The sequence below is a fragment of the Microcaecilia unicolor genome, chromosome 4 (genome assembly GCF_901765095.1).
Source record: "Microcaecilia unicolor chromosome 4, aMicUni1.1, whole genome shotgun sequence".
Taxonomy (NCBI): domain Eukaryota; kingdom Metazoa; phylum Chordata; class Amphibia; order Gymnophiona; family Siphonopidae; genus Microcaecilia; species Microcaecilia unicolor.
The window spans coordinates 342,552,297-342,574,596 of record NC_044034.1 but is presented as its reverse complement, the minus strand read 5'-3'; the positions used below and the strand labels follow the sequence as shown (position 1 = coordinate 342,574,596).

Genomic DNA, 22,300 nt, shown 5'->3' with positions numbered 1-22,300 from the left:
TCCTTACATTCGCCACCCTCCAATCTTCCGGTACCGATGCTCGATTTTAACACCGATTTTTTTAAAAAGGTTCCGGAGGAGATCCGGGAAATTATAGGCCGGTGAGTCTGACGACTGTGCCAGGCAAAATGGTAAAGACTATTATATGAACAAAATTACAGAGTATATTCAAAAGCATGATTAATGAGACAAAGAGGGGCATTTTTGAAGGACGTCCAAGTTGCAATTTGGACGTTCTTGCAAAATGGCAAAATCCAGGGTAGGGAAACCCTTATTTTCAAAACAAGATGGAGGTCCATCTTTGTTTCGAAAATACCGTCAGAGACGTCCAAATCCTTAAATTTGGACGTCCCTAGATTTGGTCGTCTCTAGACATGGACGTTTCTGACTTTCAGCGATTTTCGAAACCAAAGACGTCCATGTCAAAAACGGCCAAATGCAAGCCATTTGATCATGGGAGGAGCTAGCATTTGTAGTGCACTGGCCCCCTTGACATGCCAGGACAGCATCGGGCACCCTAGGGGGCACTGCAGTGGACTTCATAAATTGCTCCCAGGAACATAGCTCCCTTACCTTGTGTGCTGAGCCCTCCAAAAACCTCCCTGGAAACAGGATGCTGGGCTTGATGGACTTTTGGTCTGTCCCAGTATGGCAATACTTATGTACTTATGTATGTCCTATATTTATTCTAAAACTTTAGTATACCACCTAATTTGCAATACAAGCCAAGGCAGTTCATATAAAATAAAATCTACTTTTAAGGAAAAAGATCTGCAAAATTGCATAGGAAAGGCACATTCATACAAAGAGCCATTCTTTAACAAAAGGACTCATAGCACTTTGTAGCAGTAGTAGTCCGATGTCACAAAAATAACAGTCAGGTCTAGCTTTTGTGTGTGTGTCTGTTTGAAGATGATCAAAAATGAGTTAGTGCATATGTGTGTGTGTTTCTGTCTTTGGTGGGGACAGTCTAATATGAATAGTTTCCCTTTGAAAATGTGAGCTGGAGTGGAGCATTCCACTGTTTCTATGCACCAGTGGCGTAGCAAGGGCAGGGCGGTGGGGGCGGTCTGTCCCGGGTGCACGCTGCTGGAGGGGTGCAGAGAGCAGTCGTGCGCCTGTGGGCTCCGCTGGTTCCCTGCTCCCTCTGCCCCGGAACAGGTTACTTCTTGTTCCGGGGCAGATGGAGCCAGCAGAGCCGACAGCCGCGCGGCTGTTTCCAGCAGCCATGAATGCACCCGGGGGGGGGGGGGGGGTATCATCATTGCGCCAGGGGGGGTCGTGCTGCACCCTTGGTGGACAGACGCCACTGCACCCGGGGGGAGGGGTGCGCAGCGGCAATCCGCCCCGAGTGGCAACCAACCTAGGAACACCACTGCTGTGCACATATTAAGGGCCCTGTTTACTGAGCCTCGCTGAAGGCTCGCTAGCGTTTTTAGCGTCTGCTAATGCTAGAGACACCCATATATTCCTATGGATGTCTCTATCATGCTAAAAATGCTAGCGCACCTTAGGAAACAAGGCCCTAAGTGAAGACATTCTCAGCCATGGAATTTACCTAGCTAACTATTAAGCTACCTGGGCAAATTCCTTTGAAAACTGTCCTAATACTGCCGTCACAAGCACCAAAGTAAGCGAAATATCAATATCTTTTGTTTCTACCATCTGTGAAGCTTTTTTTTTTTTTTTTTTTGCATACAATAATATGCAAAGTCATGCCCAGACACAGCACTTGTAAAGCTCACTCTTTGGGGCAGTCGACCCCTGGCATCTCTAGTTTGTACTAGAGGCAATGGACGGTGAAAATAACTTGCCCAGCTTCCCTTGTTCTCAGTTCACTGTTCTAATCACTAGGCCGCTCCACTAAAAACATGTGCTTTCATAGTCAACCATGCTACTGACACCACACCCAGAACCAGAACCTGCAGGTTTTTTTGTATGCTGCTTCTGGAGAGGTGACATGTGGGGAGAAGATCCTTGTGGAGCCAGATGGCTCAGGATGGATTGATAAAAAGCACAAGTGCGATAGGGGTCCAGAAATACACATTTGCCTAGGACTCAATGCAGGAATTCCAGGGGAAGAAGAGCTTTCCCCTTATACAGGCTTTATTAAGGTATTTTTTTTCTTTTCTTTTTTTTTTTGTGTTTCAGATTCCATTCATTGAAATGCCTGTGGAAGAAGAAGGGTGAAAGAGAAGCAGGTAGTCAAATGGCAGGTTTCCTAGATAACTTCCGCTGGCCAGAGTATGAATGTATTGACTGGGGAGAAAGAAGAAATGTAATTGTGTCTGTTATAGCAGGCATTTTGGTAAGTCTTTGCATTTGAATTTTAACTGTTATATAGTGAAACTCTATGAATTCCTTAATTCAGAGAATTCTTCCTGAAGTTTTTTCATTCTAGTGTTTTGAAGGAGAAAAACTCATTTTCAAATTTTTAAAAGAAACATTTTTAGGCTAGCCAGTCAGCTTAGTACAAAAGGTCCCCATCCAAGATGGCGCTGGAGGAGCGAGTATGATGTACCTTCTGCCTCTTGAGGTTGTCACGTGTCTTTGTGGCTAGAGTGGGCTTGCCTGAAGTTTTGGGCAAGATAAAGGAAAAGGTGAGGGCAGCATTCTCGGCGCCCAGTCCGATACGTCTGTTGCAGGAAACCACGTTAAAAGACTTTCAAGTTCCAGTAGGGTCTGGTGTGGCCAACTCCTTTGCCCAAATACCGTCAGCTTTTGCTGTTGGCAGCAAAAGACCCAGAGGTCCAAATGGTGCCCTTGCACCCGAGCACTTTGCAGCATGCACCAGAGTTAGTACATACAGTAAGTATTGCCATACTGGTCCATCAAGCCCAGCATCCTGTTTCCAACAGTGGCCAATCCAGGTCACAAGTACCTGGTAAGATCCCCAAAAGGTACAATACATTTTATACTGCTTATCCTAGAAATAAGCAGTGGATTTTCCCCAAGTCCATTTTAATAATGGTTTATGGACTTGCCATCCAAACCTTTTTTAAACCCCACTAAGCTAACTGCTTTTTACTACATTCTCTGGCAATGAATTCCAGAGTTTAATTACACGTTGAGTGAAGAAACATTTTCTCTGATTCGTATTAAATTTACTACTTTGTAGCTTCATCGCATGCCCTCTAGTCCTAGTACTTTTGGAAAGAGTAAACAAGCGATTCACATCTAACCGTTTCACTCCACTCATTATTTTATAGACCTCTATCATATCTCCCTTAGCTGTCATTTCTCCAAGCTGAAGAGCCCTAGCTGCGTTAGCCTTTCCTCATAGGGAAGTCGTCCCACCCCCTTTATCATTTTCATCACCCTTCTCTGTACCCTTTCTAATTTCACTATATCTTTTTTGAGATGTGGTGACCAGAATTGAACAGAATATTGAGGTGCAGTTGCACCATGGAATGATACAAAGGCATTATAACGTCTTCATTTTGTTTTCCATTCCTTTCCTAATAATACCTAACATTCTATTTGCTTTCTTAGCCGCCACCACACATTGAGCAGAGGGTTTCTACGTATCATCAACGAAGACGCCTAGATCCCTTTCCCAGTCGGTGACTCCTAATGTGAAACCTTGCATTACATAGCTATAATTCGGGTTCCTCTTTCCCACATGGAAAGGGAGACTATCAGGCTTATTTTTGAAAGAGAAGGGCGCCCATCTTCCGACACAAATCGGGAGATGGGCGTCCTTCTCTCAGGGTCGCCCAAATCGGCATAATCGAAAGCCGATTTTGGGCGCTCTCAACTGCTTTCCGTCGTGGGGACGATCAAAGTTCACGGGGGCGTGTCAGCAGCGTAGCGAAGGCGGGACTGGGGCGTGCTTAAGAGATGGGCGTCCTCGGCCGATAATGGAAAAAAGAATGGCGTCCCTGACGAGCACTTGGCCGACTTTACTTGGTCCATTTTTTCTTGCGACCAAGCCTCAAAAGGTGCCCCGAACTGACCAGATGACCACCAGAGGGAATCAGGGATGACCTCCCCTTACTCCCCCAGTGGTCACCAACCCCCTCCCACCCTCAAAAAAAACTTAATTTTTTTTTTTTTGCCAGCCTCAAATGTCATACCCAGCTCCATGACAGCAGTATGCAGGTCCCTGGAGCAGTTTTAGTGGGTGCAGTGCACTTCAGGCAGGCGGACCCAGGCCCATCCCCCCCTGCCTGTTACACTTGTGGTAGTAAATATGAGCCCTTCAAAACCCACCACAAACCCACTGTACCCACATGTAGGTGCCCACCCTTCACCCCTTAGGGCTATGGTAGTGGTGTACAGTTGTGGGTAGTGGGTTTTTTTTTGGGGGGGAGGGGTTGGGGGGCTCAGCACACAAGGTAAGGGAGCTATGCACCTGGGAGCAATTTCTGCAGTCCACTGCAGCGCCCCCTAGGATGCCCAGTTGGTGTCCTGGCATGCGAGGGGGACCAGTGCAGTACGACTGCTGGCTCCTCCCATGAGCAAATGGGTTGGATTTGGTTGTTTCTGAGATGGGCGTCCTCGGTTTCCATTATCGCTGAAAATCGGGGACGGCCATCTCTAAGGACGACCATCTCTAAGGTCGACCTAAATGTTGAGATTTGGGCATCCTCGACCGTATTATCAAAACGAAAGATGGACGCCTATCTTGTTTCGATAATACGGGTTTCCCCGCCCCTTCACAGAGCCATCCTACGAGGATGGTCCCAGGAAAACTTGGGTGCCCCGTTCGATTATGCCCCTCTATGTTCCTTTTTTTCCTGTGGAATCAGCTAGGTTCCATAGTCCGGTGTCTGTTTCATTCGTCTTTTGACGATAAATATACTACTTCTCCAAAGTCTAATCTGTATGACTTCCTGATGAGTTCAGCTGTGGATGTGTCCTTCTCTACAGTGGTGGATGACCTTTTGCAGTCCCTTCACTATAAAATGTTTGCTTAATTTTATTATATGTGATGACAACTCATCTGGAAAGGATAAAATATTGCTTTGTCAGAAGAAATACTGAATATCTGTGCCTGCGCGGTGCCCATTCGGAGCGAATCAAATGGAACTACTTTCTATTCTGTCTTCATCTGCTGGTTGATGAACACCCACAGGTTCTAGATTGGTCTGGTGGGACTAAAGGAAAGAAAATTAGCAAGTACGATATCATTTTTCCTTATTTATTTTTAGATCCAAGATATCTCTAAAACACTGCAGCTGTTCAGTAATTCTGAACAGAAAATCATTAGGATCTTGCACAAACACTAGCATCTCTTTTGCGTATACAGAAATCTTTGTGTGCATACTTTCAGCACCAGATCCAATGATGATGATATTCTGTTTCAGTTTTTTACAGGTTGGTGGATAATGATTGATGCTGCAGTAGTTTATCCTGATCAAAAATCTTTGAAGCATGTTTTCCATATCTGCGGGGTATTTTCCACAGTTTCCTTCTTTATGTAAGTAGTCGGAGGAATAGGAAGTTTAAAAAAAACTATTTATAGTGGTGTTGGTATTTTAGACAGGGCCCCTTTTACAAAGGCGTACAAAAAATAAGCGAGAGCTAAATACTAGAGACGCCCATATAGTCCTATGAGTGTCTGTAGCGTTTAGCGCCTGCTAATCATTAGCGCGTGCTAGAAACACCAGTGCGCCTTTGTAAAAAAAAAAAACGCTCAATGAAGTAAGCCATCAGATTGTATTAAAATGTAGGGCCTGATATTCAATGGATTTATGCTCCTAACTTGACAGTTATGCTCTTAAATTGAACATTTTCTAGGGCTAGGTGCCTAATTTATACTCAAAATTCCACTAAACTGTTATATTTAGGAGCATAAAAAGTGGGGTGACAATGGGTGAATTAAGGGCAGAGTTAGAGGTTATTTATTTATATAGATAGATAGATAGCAGCATTTATATCCCACATTCTCCAAAGAGGTTAGGTTTGATGTGGCTTACAAAGCTAGTAGGAGAGAAGGAGTATTACGTTTTAATAGGCAGGGTGGGGGGATAGAGAATGGGGATGTGAGAGGTTCGGATGAGGGGGTAGTCTGCATCATTTCGTATGTGTGCAAATGTTTTTGTTTAGTTTTCTATGGGTAAGAACTTTTTGAACAGGTAGATCTTGAGGTGTTTTCGAAAGTTAGTGTAGGGCGTTATGGACTTTAGTGATTTGGGGAGGGTGTTCCACGTCTTGGTGCTTTGATATGGGAAGTTCGTTGAGTGAGCAGTCTTGTAGATGAGCTTGTGACATCTGGGGTAATGCAGGGTCAGGTAATTCCTCGCTTCTTTCAATGTGTTCTTAAGGGGTAAGATGATCATGTCCGATAGGTATGCAGGTGCTTCACCATGTATTATAAGCCAGATCATGGTACAGAGCTTGAAGGTTATGTGTGCTTTCATTGGGAGCCAATGGAGAGCTTGTAATAGGGGGGAGGCCTTTTCGTATCAAGGCTTTCTGAGGATGAGTCTGGCTGCAGTGTTTTGAGTTGTTTGTAGTCTCTTGGTAATATGCTCTTTGCATCTGGCATAACTTGCGTTGCAGTAGCCAAGGTGTGTAAGAACTGTTGACTATACTATGAGTCGGAGAATATTTGTGAGGAGAAGTTGTTTCTGATTCTTCTTAATTTCCACATAGTGTGGAATGAGGTCGTTACTACCTTTGTGACTTGGGGTTCGAATGTCAGTTTTTAATCTATGATTACTCCCAAGAGTTTTAGGTTGTTTGTGAGGGAGTATGTAGTTCTGTTTATGGTTATGTTGTGTATGGAGGCTTGGTTGTGGGGTGCTGTTATTGCCAGGAACTGGGTCTGGTCTTTGTTGAGTTTGAACTTGAATGCAGTGGCCCGGTTTTCTAATATGGTTAGGCCTCTTTTGATTTTCTCTGAGATGTCGGTGATGTCATTTTTGAAGGGAGGTTTTCTAACTAGTGATGTCGTAAACAGTAGCTATGCTATAACAGTAACACTGTTTATACTGAAGTCTTTCCTCCACCTGAAAGCATATTCAGTGCAAACAACTAGCAGACAGAGTTGAGCACTGTGGTTTATACAAACATTGGTCTGCAAGTCAGTTTAGGTTGAGTCAAAAATCTAGTACTAGCATCAATAATCTGTTCATATAAAATAGATGATGTTGAAGACCAAGTTCCTGGTGTTTTGTAAACAAGTAAAAAACCTAAATAGTTCACAGTGTTAGAAGTGGGCATTTGACAAAGCATGGTCTCTAAATCTGAAGACACACAGGTTTGAACTACAAACATAGATTTAAAAAATCTTTATAAATAACTGCTAAGCCTCCCCCCTCCATTTTAACTCATGAAAAGAATGAATCATAGAATAACCCGGAGGGCATAAATTCTTAATTACAGGCACAGAAAAATCAACCAACCAGGTTTCAGTAATAAAAGCCAAACATAGGCCTGCCTCCCCAACAATCTATATATATAAAACTCACCCTCAACGTTCTATTGTCTGACGTCACTGAAGCCAAGGTTCATAAGTTCGAAGCTCTGAAGCCATGAAAATCACAGTCTCGGGGCCCCGCCCTCGCGTCAAACGTTATGACGTTGAGGGCGGAGCAATTCACTCACATCGACGGCGGCCAGGGCGGCGCAATGGGCCACCCACTGCGTTGGCTGGGGGGGCCAGATTCACACATCGAGGGCGGCCATGGCGCCGCAATGCTGTCACTAACAATGAAGGTGCGTTGGGTGGGGGGGGGCCAGAGGAAAGCCTTGCTAGCGCCCGTTTCATTTGCTCCAGAAACGGGCCTTTTTTTACTAGTATCTCAATAAATCATATTTTGTTACATACATACCTGGCATTAAAATAGCAACAGGGAATAGGTAGCACTGATTCAGACAAAAACTTATAAGAAGAAAGAACAATAGATTTTAAGTTACATTTTTGGCGCCCTTGTGTCCTTTTCCGAGAAGGTGGCCTATTACCACTTACTATTTCTATATAAAATAGGCATCACCAAAGAAAAGTCAATTAAAGTTCTTGCAAGAAAATTGCTGCAACCTGAGAATGAAAATCAGTCCTAGGGTTCTAATGCTTGGACAGTGCCTTTGGGTTCCTTCTCTTCTCAAGCCCTTACCAGCCTTGATCAATATCCTCCCTTGTATGTAAGGCACCTCAGGTTAGCCTTTGCAGTGTTTGAGGTGACAGAGCACTCCACTGGTTTGGCAGTCAAGGGAGCTGGCTTGGCAAGAGGAGGAGCAGATAGCCAGTTCATTGGGCTTGAGGAGATTGCCTCTCAAGAAAAGGGTAATGCCTCCATGAGGAGGCTGTTCAGGAAAGAGGAGATAGTGACCCTTATTCCCTAGAGTGTGATCACTTGGTAGCTCTCGAATGAGCAATGGGAGAGAGTACTCTGTAGGAGGATCATATATTCCCGAATGCTTCCCTTTGTGTCTAATTATTGGAGATGGGCGAGACACCTGACTTTAACCTTAAAGTGGCCAGGATGATGAGGAATTTCTATTCCCTTCCCAAGGAAGAGAAAGATAAGATGATAGCACACCTAGGGGTTGTTCGTTTTGGAAGAAAGCATAGCATTCAAGGATTCCCTACTATAGAAAGATAAAGTGCATAAGTACATAAGTGTTGACATACAAGCCCAGCATCTTGTTTCCAACAGTGGCCAATCCAGGTTACAAGTACCTGGCAAGATCCCAAAACCGTACAATACATTTTATACTTGTGGATTTGTGGTTCTTCGTCAGATCGGAAATAAGCAAATGTTGGGTAGATGACAGTATATATGAGTGAAACCATATATATTAGTAAAGGGGTTTTGTAACTCTATAGTGAGAATTTAAATGTGGTGAATGCACTGGGATTTGATTAAACTTTGATCAAATCAATCTTCACCATTCTCAGGATAGGGATGGAAGAAGGAAGCTGATATTGAAAGATGCTGGGATTGGGACTGCGAAAAGAGGGCAGATGCTGGGGTCAGATGATAAAATTATTTCCACATGGCTAATGTAGAGATGTGTGGTAGCCTTGTTAGTCCACTTTTAAAGGTAATCAATAGAAATAAAACAAAATAAAACGTGGAAAAGAAAATAAGATACCTTTTTTATTGGACATAACTTAATACATTTCTTGATTAGCTTTCGAAGGTTGCCCTTCTTCGTCAGATCGGAAATAAGCAAATGTTGGTAGATGACAGTATATATGAGTGAAACATCAAAGCATTTCAGTGACAGTCTAACAGGATGGGGTGGATAGGTGAGAGACCGGGAGATATGCATGGAGACAGGAGGGTGACAATTTTCAAAGCAATGACAGTATATATGAGTGAAACATCAGGGCATTTCAGTGACAGTCTAACAGGATGGGGATGGATAGGTGAGAGACAGGGAGATATGCATGGAGACAGGAGGGGGTGCCAGAGCAATACAATTTTCAAAGCAATACAATTGTATGCTTTGTAATGGGCTAGAAAACCCAGATCCTTGTTAAGTCCTGTCTGGTTGGTGTCAAAATATTTAATCATTCTTATTTCAAAGGTCTTACATTCCTGTATTGTTTTACAGTTCCCTTTCAGGATTCTTACCATAAAATCACTGGTACAGTGTTCAGGTTTTGTAAAGTGCTGTCCCACAGGTGTGACATCTTTATTGGTACTGGCATTTTTCATATGATATCTATGTAAATTAAATCTCTTCTTTAGCATCTGACTTGTTTCTCCAATGTAGCAGCCTTCGTTGCATTTTTTACACTGAATGATATATACCACATTGGAAGATGAGCACGTGAAAGATTCCTTAATGTTGAATATTTTTCCTTTGTGAGTGACCGTGGGGTCCTGTGAAATATTTTGGCATAGTTTGCTATGGCTAATAAAACAGAAATTTGAAAAAGAAATTGACATGCCTATATGCATGCAATATGGACAATTCCAAACCTGTGCAGGTTATTTAAACTTGGCTTGAAAAATGTATTAGTTCAGTTTTACTTTTACTTGTAAGGATCATTACGTAATGAAGTAAAAGTACCAAAAATGGTTAAAATATTACTTTGTTGCAAGCAAAAGTATTTACTGTTTTACAGTACTTGGTTGCAAGTAAAAGTACTGAAACGTTTACTTATGTTACTATTACTAGTTACTATTACTTCATTATTATACAACTAGTAAAAAAAGCCCCGTTTCTCATGCAAATGAAATGGGGGCTAGCAAGGTTTTGTGTGCATGTGGGAGTGTGTGTGTCCCTGCCCTCTGGCCTCTCTCCCCTCCCCCCTCTCTGTTACAGAGCCAGCGATTTGATTTCGTGCTCTGCTGTTTTCCTTCACTGACTGTTTGTGTTACAGAGAGGGCGGGGCAGACACTCATGGGGAAACCGGATATCTCTCCCCCTTCACACTTCCGGCTGGAGGCTTCATAGAACGTTGGTGTTGCCTTTTATATAGAGAGATACTGGTAGTAACTAATTTTTGAGTTGATGATTTCATTTCTGTGATGACCTCTTTTATTCTTGGGGCAAGGAGGGAGATCAAACAAAGTATTAAGAGCTGGATGGTATCTAAAAACAAACACTGATTAGTTTACTTCCTTGACAATGGCACATTTCACATTAGAAAGCCTGCATAGTTACAACAAACTATAATTGTGGCATTTTAAAAAGTCATGACATGTTTAACAATCAGTATTTCTGAAATAGAGTTTAGGGGAAAATGTTGTTGGATCTAATCATTTTTTGTTCTAGGATAAATGCAGTGTCAAATGCACAGGTGCGAGGTGACGGCTATAGTGATGGAGTTCTTGGAAGGACAGGTAAACATTTATTTGCATATATTTGATATACTGCCTTTAAAGCCAAAAGCGCAGGTTAAAAATTCCAGGAACTTTTCATCATGGTAATGTGGGTTTTCTTTTTGTTCATGCCAGCCCTGAAGAGTAGGTTATGTCACCCTGCCAACAGACGAAGGCAGAAAAAATCCCTGAGCTGGCCTTGCTCCCCAGGCTGATGCTACCTTCAGCTTCTCAGTATTTCTCTGGCTCCAGCAGATGGTACAGACATGTGACCTGGTTGCTCCCAGGAAAGTTGTAGGCCAGATTTCCAGCAGAGCATAAATAAAATCTGGAGGATGCGCAACAGTCCTTTGTAGCTGAATTTTCCCTCCTCTCTTGGTAACAGGCTCCGTTGGGGTCTGGGTTTCCACACCAGTAGTTCAGTATCAGGTGGTGCCTGGTGACCATTCACTCTCAGTGGGTCAGACAGAAGGAGCTACTTACAGCACACTTCTACCTCTGTCCTTTGAAAACAACAGGGAGGCAGTAAAAGTTACAAAAATAGGCGTCTTTTGCAGTTTGTTCTCAGACTGCCTCTAGGTCTGCTATGGTGCTGTATCAGATTTGGACTTCGTCAGGAGGTCTGAAGTGTTTATACTTCACACTCTGTTCCTCAACTTGCTTCCACTGTGTTTGGGGGGGGAGGGGAGGTGATTTTGCTGCAGGTTAAGACATGGCAGTTCAGCTTGTCCCAGGGGCATAGGGAAATGCCTGTGTGAATCACTGCCACAACGGCCCAAAAAAGAAAGCTGCAGCGGGGAGGAGCAGAAAGAGGCAGGCAATGCTCCCGGACGGCCAGACCGGTGGGAGGAATGGCAGTGAGGGAGGTTGGATTGGGGAAAGGCAGAAGTGCTGAACTTGTAGGGGGAGGAGGGGGCTAGAGGGAAGGGACAGTGCTGCTGGATTTGTGGGAGGAAGGGGACTGGACTGGAGGGAAGGGAGAGAGCTGCTGGATGTGGGAGGAAGAGGAGGAGGGGATCTGGATGGAAGGGAGAAAGCTGCTGGACATGGGAGGAAGAGGGGGCTGAAGAGAGCTGCTGCTGGACTTGGGAAGAAGAGGAGGCTGGAGGGAAGGGAAAGAGCTGCTGGATGTGGGAGAAAGAGGAGGAGGGGACTGGATGGAAGGGAGAGAGCTGCTGGACATGGGAGGAAGTGGAGGAGGGGACTGGATGGAAGGGAGAGAGCTGCTGGATGTGGGAGGAAGAGGAGGCTGGAGAGAAGGGGGAGAGCTGCTGGACTTGTGGGAGGAAGAGGAGGAGGGGAGCTTGAGGGAAGGGAGAGAACTGCTGGAACAGCACAAGGAGGGAGGGAAGGGAAACAGAGATACCAGACCAAGGCAATGAAGGAAAAGGGGATCAAATACTGAACCTACAGTGGGAGGGAGGAGCGGAGGGTGGGTTGGCAGGCAGGCAGAGAATCAAGCAAGCAAACCAGATGCTGGAAAGGAGAGGGAGTGAAAGGGAGAGAAGCTGGATGGGGTAGGGTCAGAGAGGATAGACATATATTGGCAGTGGGAATGAAAAGAGGGAAGAAGCTGGACAGGGAAATATAGGAACAGAGAAAAGGAGATACTGAACATGGAGGAAGATAAAGATACGGAGATGGAAGAAGATGGATAGTGGACATGGAGAGAGTAGAAATATCAAATGGACAAGAGACTTTGGTGAGTGAGTTAAGAGAAGACAGAAGAATGTAGAAACCAGAGTCTAGGATCGTGAAAAATAAAATGACCAGAAAACAAAAGGTAGAAAAAATAAATTTATTTTGTCTATTTTGTGATTAGAATATGTCAGATTTGAAATGTACATCCTGCCAGAGCTGGTGTTAGATATGGCTGGGGCCCAAGGCAGAAATGTAGGAGGGGATCCCAAAGTTTACTAACAGACTTCTTCAGCTTCCGGCTGGCCTGAGGTTCTCTCTGGCTAAGGGGCCAAACGCAGTTGCCCTAGTTGTACCCCCCCCCCCCCCCACACCATCTCTTGCATGTGCTATCATTATATTTTGCACAGTATAGGAGAAAATGCATCTCTTTGTATTTCTCTGTGCTGTTCTACATGCAAGGTCTGGCTTCTTGAGATTTCGATTTAATTTGTTTATGGTTTGTGGTCACTTATTCTGTATTTGGCATTTGTGTTTTGTGTGTGTGACCAAAGTATTCTGTTAGCATGAATTTTCTATGTAGTATTCTATAGTAATTTGGCTTGTTCAGTCTTCTTGATAGATGTATTGATACCTTTAGATTGTAAGCTCCTTTGAGCAGGGACTGTCCTGCTATGTTAAATTGTACAGCGCTGCGTAACCCTAGTAGCGCTTTAGAAATGTCAAGTAGTAGTAGTATTTTAGGGCCCCACTGTAATATTTAGGGTATATTTGGGGGAAGCATATGTGTGTTGGAGGACCGTGGCTCAGTGGAGGATGAAGAGTGCACCCTTTTGTATTTCCCCTAGCATTCAATGTGGCCTGCTGCCACCGAGACCATCACTGCTACTCCCATTGAAATTATTGGGAGTGGGGTAGGTGTGTGGTAGGGGTAGGGGCTTGGGTAGGGAATGGGTGTATTAGGTGGCAGGTGTTTCTATAGTGCCCACCCATCCAACATGTTAGCCCACCCAAAAATTGCCTTTTGGCTCCACCACTGGCTTGTCATCTGGTACATTTGGCTTGACTTGGGAGCAGGCACCAGGTAGGAGGGTGCAATCTGTAGAGGTTTAGCATCCAGCCAGAAGCAAAGCTTGAGGGGTTCCCCAGATTGAGTGGTGACCCTATGGTGCACACGGAATAAAGTCTGGCCAATGCTTGTATTTTAATGGGATCTGCAGCCACTTTACTGCTGCTTTCCACCAAAAATACATAACTGAAGCATGCAGGCTCTTGATCTCCCTCTTAGCCTCTGGTAGACGGGGAAATTTATGGATACTACAGATCTACCCTCAGGTATGGCAGAGCCTATACAGTTCTAGTTCTCTACTGAGTTAATATTTCAGCAGGCAACCTGACAGGAATGTTGGAGCTCTTCCTCCTTGTCTCCCTCCCAGCTAGGGGAGCAATGGAGAGAACAGCTTGTGAGAAGTCCTGGCATATTGCTCAGAGCCAGAAACAAGCAGTGGGGAATGGTGGCAGTCCATTCATTTGGCTGGCGGGGCTTGGCTTCCCTGCCAGCAAAGGTATACCTAGTGCACCCACACAGGGGGAGGGGAGAGAGAGGAATTCATTGCCCCCCAGTCCACCCCTGGGCCCCTTCCTAAATTCCAGGGCTGGAGAGAGCCCATTATTAAAAATTTACTACCACACTGCTGATTTCATCCTAACGAAATTTCTGTATTTTCTGCATCTTAATTTGTTGTCAGTTTGTGTCCATCTGCTTATTTAATTCTTGATATTGTTGATCATAATTCTCTACCTTTAGTTGTCTTAGCTTTGAGATAAGATACTGAGGAGCTGAAAGTAGCATCAGCCCCCTATAAAGGGAGTGGAGTCAGCTCTGATCTCATCTGCTGGCAAAGGGACATAACCCAATCATCTGGATTGGTCTGGCTGGACTCAAGGAAAAGAAATTATCAGGTAAGAGTACATTTCACCTTGCATACCAGGGAATTCTGAAATTGCTGTGGATTGTGGTGGATTCATCTACAATAATCCATAGCAGGTTTATCTAGAAATACATTTCTAGTTTATGGTATATGATAACTGTGGGAGGGAATGCCTGGGCTGAGAAAAAGACTGCTCTGAAAATACATTGTCCTTGACGAAGATCATCAAAATTTCAATGGTCCCACGGTGATATACTGGAAGCTGACTTTCAATGTATATTCTACCAAATGTTTTGCTATGTTATTTTAGGGTAACGTGTCTCTTAATGCTTTAATATTTGCCATGTGAAAGGAAATGTTAACATTCAGTATATTCCTGGCAGGTGCTGGAGTCTGGCTTTTAATTGGTTTCATGCTAATGTTTGGATCACTTATCGGTTCCATGTGGATCTTCTTTGGAGCATATGTTGCACAAAGTAAGAATGGATTTTTATTGTATAGCAACAATAAGGCAGCAGCTCTCAAAGCATGTTACAACTAGTACATCAAAGTAAAGCACATAGGATAACAGCAGGGATACACTGATAATAGCCCAATGTGTGTTACAGCAAATCATAAAACTACATCCAGTGGGGCACTTAAAAATAAGCAGTATAAATGTATAAAACTCTTAATATAAGGCTAATTCCAGGCTTCGTTCCTTTTCCCTCGCGGCACCTTATGCCTGGAATGGACTTCCTGAGCCTGTACGCCTAGCTCCATCTCTACCTGTTTTCAAATCTATGCTGGAAACCCACCTTTTCACCACTGCTTTTGGCTCCTAACCACTACTCAATTCCCCTATCCTTGTTCCTTCTCACCCAGTACTTCCCTCGCCCTTAATTGTCTTGTCTGTCTGTATTTTTAGATTGTAAGCTCTATCGAGCAGGGACTGTATCTTTGTGTCAGGTGTTCAGCGCTGCATGCGTCTGGTAGCGCTATACAAATGTTAATAATAATAATATTCTAAAGTTCAGAGACTAGGCTACACAAATTCACAGCTTAAGGTTTAGGTTATAATTGCATCTATGGATTAGGATGACAGTTTCAAAGAGCTATGCATTACAAATTTAGTCAACAATATTTTTTTCAATTATAATCAACAGTTACAAAGGGGCCCTTTTACTAAGCTGTGTAGGCATGTACGTACGTCCTACGCACGTCAATTTGGAGATACCGTCCTGCTACCGCATGGCCCGGGCAGTAATTTTGTTTTATACGCGCGTCCGCTCTGCTTACCGGAAAATAATTTTTTATTTCCCTGTGCACGGCGGTAACCATCATACCATAGCCAACATCTGACTAATGCCAACGTTTTACCTAGCACTGCACACGAGTGTCAGTCAATATCAAAGCATACAGCAACAATTGCTAGTTTCTCTCAGTCTTTAATTAGATGGTTTTCTGTTTGTGTGTGTTTTTCAAGATACTGCTGCATACCCAGGATTGGCTGTGTTTTTTCAGAATGTATTGATATTCTTTAGGTAAGTAATAGAATTGACCAATAGTTTTTTTTTTTAACAATTGTCACTATTTCTTTTCTTCTGAACAGGGGCGTAGCCAGACAACAGAGTTTGGGTGGGCCTAGGCAAGAATTGGGTGGGCACCAAGTGTTCTTCCTCCCTTAAAAAAAAAATCTCAGCTGATGGGAAAACATTTATTTCCATCTTGGCAGCAGGAATGCACTGAAAACTGAGCATGCGCAGGTGTCATGGAGAGTAGCGTTTTTGTTACCATCAGGGGAAAATCTTCCGCTGGCGGAGCTTGGGATTTCCACCAGTTACCACGAAACGTGTGCTACTGTTGGGTGGGCCTGAGCCATAAATGGGTGGGCCCTGGCCCACCTAAGCCCACCTGTGGCTACGCCACTGCTTCTGAAATCTGATATGTAGTATGCTCATTGGCTAGGCAGATGATGGAGATAGAGAGCAACAAACTTTTACTCCCTGCTCTTTTTGAGCTTCCAGCTCAACCAGAACCAGTTTCTATTGGTTAGTGGCACTATGAAACTTAATTTTCAGCTTATCGAGGTTTTACCACCAATCCTATATAATAAGTACCTCCAACGTTCTGAAGCTGACTCCGTGGCACTGTGGCAGTGTAGGGTTCGTAAGTCTGTAACTCAGCATTTCATTGGCTCACAGTCTGCAACGTCACAAGAACGGGGAACCGATGAACGGTCTGAAAAAAATGCCTGCCTGCCTGCCCGGACTGTCATTGCCACACAACAGAAACCCATGGTGGCGATTCTCCTCTCTCCCCTGCCCCCCCCCCCCCCCTCTAGGCACCCACCGATTCTCCGTCACTCTTTTGAAAGCCCTGCCCATCTGTAGCCTTCCCTTCCAGTTCGTTCCCTCAGAATCATGCCCTCGCGGAAAGAGGAAATGACGTCAGAAGGCGGGACTCACAGGGAATGAACTCGAAGGGAAGGCTACAGGCGGGCAGGGCTTTCAAAGGAGCAACGGAGAATCGGTGGGTGCCTGGAGGGGGGCAGGGGAGAGAGGAGTATCACTGGGTGGCTACAGGAGGGCAGGGGACAGAGGAGAATCACTGGGTGCCTGGAGGGGGGGGGGCAGGGATGAGAGGAGAATTGCTCGGTGGCTACAGGGGGGGGCAGGGGACAGAGGAGAATCACTGGGTGCCTGGAAGGGGGGCAGGGGAGAGAGGAGAATCACTGGGTGGCTGGAGAGGGGGGGCAGGGGGAGAGGAAAATCGCTGGGTGGCTTCAGGGGGGGCAGGGGACAAAGGAGAATCGCTGGGTGCCTGAAGGGGGGGCAGGGGAAAGAGAAGACTCGCCAGATGGCTGGAGAGGGGGGGGGCAGGGGAGAGAGGAGAATCGGTGGGTGGCTGGAGGGGGGGCAGGGGAGAGAGGAGAATCACTGGGTGGCTACAGGGGGGGCAGGGGACAGAGGAGAATTGCTGGGTGCCTGCAGGGGGAGCAGGGGAGAGAGAAGCATCACTGAGTGGCTGGAGGGGGGGCAGGGGACAGATGAGACAGTTGCACTCTCTGTCACACACACACACACACTCTCACACTCACTCTCTCTCTCTCGCACATTCACTCTCTCTCACACACAGTCACTGTCAAACACACTCTGTCAAACATACACACTCCGAGGAAAACCTTGTTAGTGCCCGTTTCATTTCTGTCAGAAACGGGCCTTTTTTACTAGTGTTATATATTTACCCAGAGAATGCAACAACAGTTCTTAGCTAGGGACCACATTTTTGCAACTTCCTCCAGAACCCAGCTAACGTGGACCTAAAGCTAAGTCTGGGCACTAGTTGTTGCTCTTGCACGATGACTGTATTGACTGATGCCCAGCTATTGGTGCTTTATCTGCATTACAATTTCTGTGGGTAGGTGGAGTATGTGCCTGGGTGGATGCAAATGATTCATGCAAAACTGGAGATTGGGATCATTCTAGAAATTAACCTTACAACGAGTGGGACTAAAAGTTTACATGTTTTATGGCGCAGACTCCATCTTTTAAGTGCATATTTTGTGGATTATAATCTGTGACATAATTTTTGTGAGATGGCAGAAGTGGGTATCAGTTAAAAAAAAAAAAAGTCCCTTATCATTTTTGCTGCCCCTGGAAATAACCACCTGAGGATTTATAATGTGATCCATACATTTTATTTTTCCAGTAATTTGCAAGGCACTGTATAAGGCTGTTCAAAGTTTTTATGCCGCTGCATGTTGTTCACATTCTGCTTAAAATTACAGTTCAAAATGTATTAAACATAGGAGGAGTTTGTACATTATATTATATAAATCAGTGAAACATTTTCAGTGTGAAAGAACAATTAAAGAAATATTCAAAAAGTAAAACCCTAAAAATCTTGGTTATACAAACCTTCACCTCCTTTGTCATAGAAATCCCAAATGGTTCCAAAGGCAAGATGGGTGGTGAAAGCACAGGCAAAACTTGAAAGAAAACGTGTTCCAGTCTTTCATACACCTAGAACAGGGGAGAAGATTCACCTTTCAGCAGTGTGGAGGAGTGGCCTAGTGGTTAGGGTGGTGGACTTTGGTCCTGGGGAACTGAGGAACTGAGTTTGATTCCCACTTCAGGCACAGGCAGCTCCTTGTGATGACTCTGGGCAAGTCACTTAACCCTCCATTGCCCTATGTAAGCTGCATTGAGCCTGCCATGAGTGGGAAAGCGCAGGGTACAAAGGTAACAAAAATAAAATAGATACTATTGGAGATTCTACATGGAATGTTGCTACTATTGGAGGTTCTACATGGAATGTTGCTATTCCACTAGCAACATTCCATGTAGAAGGCTGCGCAGGCTTCTGTTTCTGTGAGTCTGACGTCCTGCGCAGCCACATTGGTGGAATAGCAACATTCCATGTAGAATCTCAAATAGTAGCAACAGTGGAGGAGTGGCCTAGTGGTTAGGGTGGTAGACTTTGGTCCTGAGGAACTGAGTTCGATTCCTACTTCAGGCACAGGCAGCTCCTTGTGACTCTGGGCAAGTCACTTAACCCTCCATTGCCCCATGTAAGCCGCACTGAGCCTGCCATGAGTGGGAAAGCGCAGGGTACAAATGTAACAAAAATAAAATAGATACTATTGGAGATTCTACATGGAATGTTGCTACTATTGGAGATTCTACATGGAATGTTCCACTAGCAACATTCCATTCCATGTAGAAGGCTGCGCAGGCTTCTGTTTCTGTGAGTCTGACGTCCTGCACATATGTGCAGGACGTCAGACTCACAGAAGCAGAAGCCTGCGCGGCCACATTGGTGATCTGCAAGGGCCGGCCGACTTCTACATGGAATGTTGCGAGTGGAATGGCAACATTCCATGTAGAATCTCAAATAGAAGCAACAGTGGAGGAGTGGCCTAGTGGTTAGGGAGGTGGACTTTGGTCCTGAGGAACTGAGTTTGATTCCCACTTCAGGCACAGGCAGCTCCTTGAGACTCTGGGCAAGTCACTTAACCCTCCATTGCCCCATGTAAGCCACATTGAGCCTGCCATGAGTGGGAAAGCGCGGGGTACAAATAAAATAAATATATATATAATGATCCTAAACAGAAAACAAAAGCAACAATGGTGTGGCCCAGCAAGAAGAAAGTGAATGGCCCTGAATGGCCCAATCAAAACCCAGACCTGAATACAATAGAAAATCCAAGCAGTGGCAGAAGTTTAAATCCAAAACTGAACTCGTTACATTAGACTGATAACCTTCGTTGCTACTACTGAAAATTACGCAATACGCACTACCACTTTATTTCTCATGCCGAAACGAACTTTCTATAGCTGATTATCTGACTAATTTTATAATTCACTCTATCACTCAGAAACTTCAATGCAACACCACTGTATTATTCTACTCTACCATTTATGCGCCTTAATGCAACATCGCTTGTAATTCTCGATCCGGAAATGGCGATCACCATTACGGCATAATGTAAGCTACATTGAGCCTGCAAATTGGTGGGAAAATGTGGGATACAAATGCAACAAATACATAAATAAATTAAGGGCCAGAACAAGGGCCATCCACCTCAGAAGATATGGGATTAGCTCTAACCCTCCCATCCTGGGTCCCATTACATCGCAGGCTCTGCTTGGGTGAAATTTGTGCCACAGGTGGCAAGACTTGAAGACTGAAGTCCACAGACAGTCTACCATCAACTTGAAAGAGCGCGAGATACTCTGCTGTGAAGCACGGACAGAAATTGCCCCATCCTGCTGTACAAAGTTGGTAGACTCTTGTCCTAAACAACTCATTGCTGCAAACAGGGCTTCCACAAAGTATTTAAGTAAGAATTGTGAAGCCTTTTATACAATCAAGACATTTTGTTTTTTTTATCCTTAAATACCATATTATCTTGATTTACTTTTGAAAATATTTCTATACTTGTTCACACTGAAAGTGTAGAGCAGAGCTTCTCAACCCAGTCCTCAGGGGGCACACCAAGTCCCATCGGGTTTTCAGGATATCCACAATGAATATGCATGAGGTGGCTAAATTTGCATACCAAAGAAGGCATGCATGCCAATCTCATGCTTACTCATTGTGGATAGCCAGAAAAACAAACTGGACTTGATGTGCCTCGAGGACTGGATTGAGAAGGCCTGGTATCGTGTATATTGTATAGATGCATTTATGCATTTTGAGTTATATTTTTAGACAGCAGCTTATGAAAAATAAAGGTGTGAAGATTTATTTTTTAACATGCCACTGTTCACACCTTGCTAGTGAAGAAATATTGGAAGTTCCCACATCTGTCATAATACTGTACCTTAGCCATTGTACCAGCTAAATAGGAGGCCCCATCTTCATATTTGCACCAGATTCCTTCTCTACATCTCACTCAGCACCTTCCGTGCTGGGGAAGGAGACAGAGATATGGGTATGTGGATAGCAAGGGTGTCTGAGCAAGCACGGTCAAGAAAGCAAGCACAAATTTCAATATAGATCGCATGAAAGGTCAAGCCTACTCAATCCACATTGTTATAGCCTTTTCTTATAAGTTACCTCCAATTCTGAATTTTTTTTTTTTCATACAGCACTCTGGTCTACAAATTTGGAAGAACTGAAGAACTCTGGGGATAAGAAGAGACCACGTTCCAATTTTTAAAAATACACACAAAGAGCTGTCCCTATTCCCAGGGCCGGTCTTAGCAAGTGCGGGGCCCTGTGCATACCAATTTGGTGGGCCCTGCCCATACCCTGCCCTAGCCACGCCCACACCCCGCCCATGTCACATATTTCCCCCGTCACCCCCCCCCCCCTTACCTTACTCTACTGCGTCTGCAGGGGTCCCCGCGGCGCTAGCCTCCCCTCCCCTGCATCTGCCCTGGTGGTCTAGTGACCTCTTTGGAGCAGGAAACAGCCCCCTCTTTCCTGCCCGGAGCGCTGCCCTTGCCCTGCATCCTCCTGTTGCTGTGACGCGTGATTTCAAAATGGCCGCCGAGAGTTGAAGTCTCGTGAGGCTGCTTCAAATCTCGGTGGCCATTTTGAAATCGTGCGTCACAGCAACAGGAGGATGCAGGGCAAGGGCAGCGCTCCGGGCAGGAAAGAGGGGGCTCTTTCCTGCCCCAAAGAGGTCACTAGACCACCAGGGCAGACGCAGGTAAGGGGAGGGGAGACTAGTGCCGCGGGCCCCCCTTGAGAGTGGGGCCCTATGCGGTCGCCTCTGCCTAAGACCGGCCCTGCCTATTCCATCTATTCTCAATCCCTAGGATTGCCTACGCATTGAATAAGAGTTGGCGCTAAGGGCTCCTTTCACAACCGATTGGCATGCGCTGAATACAATGCCCAGGGGAACTGAATGGACTTCTTCACATTCAGGGCACTGCTAATCGGTAGCGCCACTTTGTAAACGGAGTCCTGAGTTTTCTGAGCATCTATAGTTTCGTGTATATATGGTGGGATAATTTTACATTTGAGTGTAAAATGCTGTTCTATACACTCGTCACCTATAAAATTACTTATAGGTCACCTAGAGATTTGTGCTGAAATACAGGCGTATTCTAGAACGATATGTGTAACTTAATTGGCTTAATGAGCTAATTAGCATTAACAGCATTTAACAAGCAATAATTAGAATTTATGCACACAACTCACTAAGCAGATTCTGTAACGCAGTCCACTTAACTTCTAATGCGTGCAGGAAAAGAGGGGCATAGTTATGGGTGGGGAAGTGGGTGTTCTGAAATTTACATGTGTAGTTACAGAATATGGCCCAGTGCTCATAAATCTACACGCTGGCATTTACACCATGTTTTCATTGGCGTAAATGGAGGCACATAGTTTTAGGTGTTATTCTATATACTGTGCCTAAATCTAGGTGCTGCTTATAGAATATGCTTAGTCGGATATGTTTTCCACGTGGATTTTTTAGTTGCTTTATATCAGGGCCGCCGAGAGACTCGGCCAGGCCGCCCCGCCTCCACCCCCCCTGCCGCTGCAGTCCGCGGTCACACCTGCCTGCCT

The 22,300-nt window shown here is 44.8% G+C and overlaps 1 protein-coding gene across 1 annotated transcript; it reads left to right on the top strand.

Moving 5' to 3' along the window:
• The first annotated feature begins 2,209 nt into the window (after nucleotides 1-2,209).
• Nucleotides 2,210-20,958, top strand: TMEM50B (transmembrane protein 50B). Its single transcript, XM_030199667.1, has 6 exons — nucleotides 2,210-2,308; nucleotides 5,310-5,422; nucleotides 10,681-10,748; nucleotides 14,680-14,772; nucleotides 15,762-15,819; nucleotides 20,872-20,958. Exons 1-6 carry the CDS (start codon nucleotides 2,210-2,212, stop codon nucleotides 20,915-20,917), a joined length of 477 nt encoding a protein of 158 aa, XP_030055527.1. The 3' UTR covers nucleotides 20,918-20,958.
• The last annotated feature ends 1,342 nt before the right edge of the window (nucleotides 20,959-22,300 follow it).

Excerpts from the sequence above, each read along its gene's own strand:
- TMEM50B (XM_030199667.1), top strand. The coding sequence starts at position 2,210 with ATGGCAGGTTTCCTAGATAACTTCCGCTGGCCAGAGTATGAATGTATT. Across the intron at positions 10,749-14,679 it reads TGGAGTTCTTGGAAGGACAG|GTGCTGGAGTCTGGCTTTTA; the intron begins GTAAACATTTAT and ends TATTCCTGGCAG. Across the intron at positions 14,773-15,761 it reads TGGAGCATATGTTGCACAAA|ATACTGCTGCATACCCAGGA; the intron begins GTAAGAATGGAT and ends GTGTTTTTCAAG.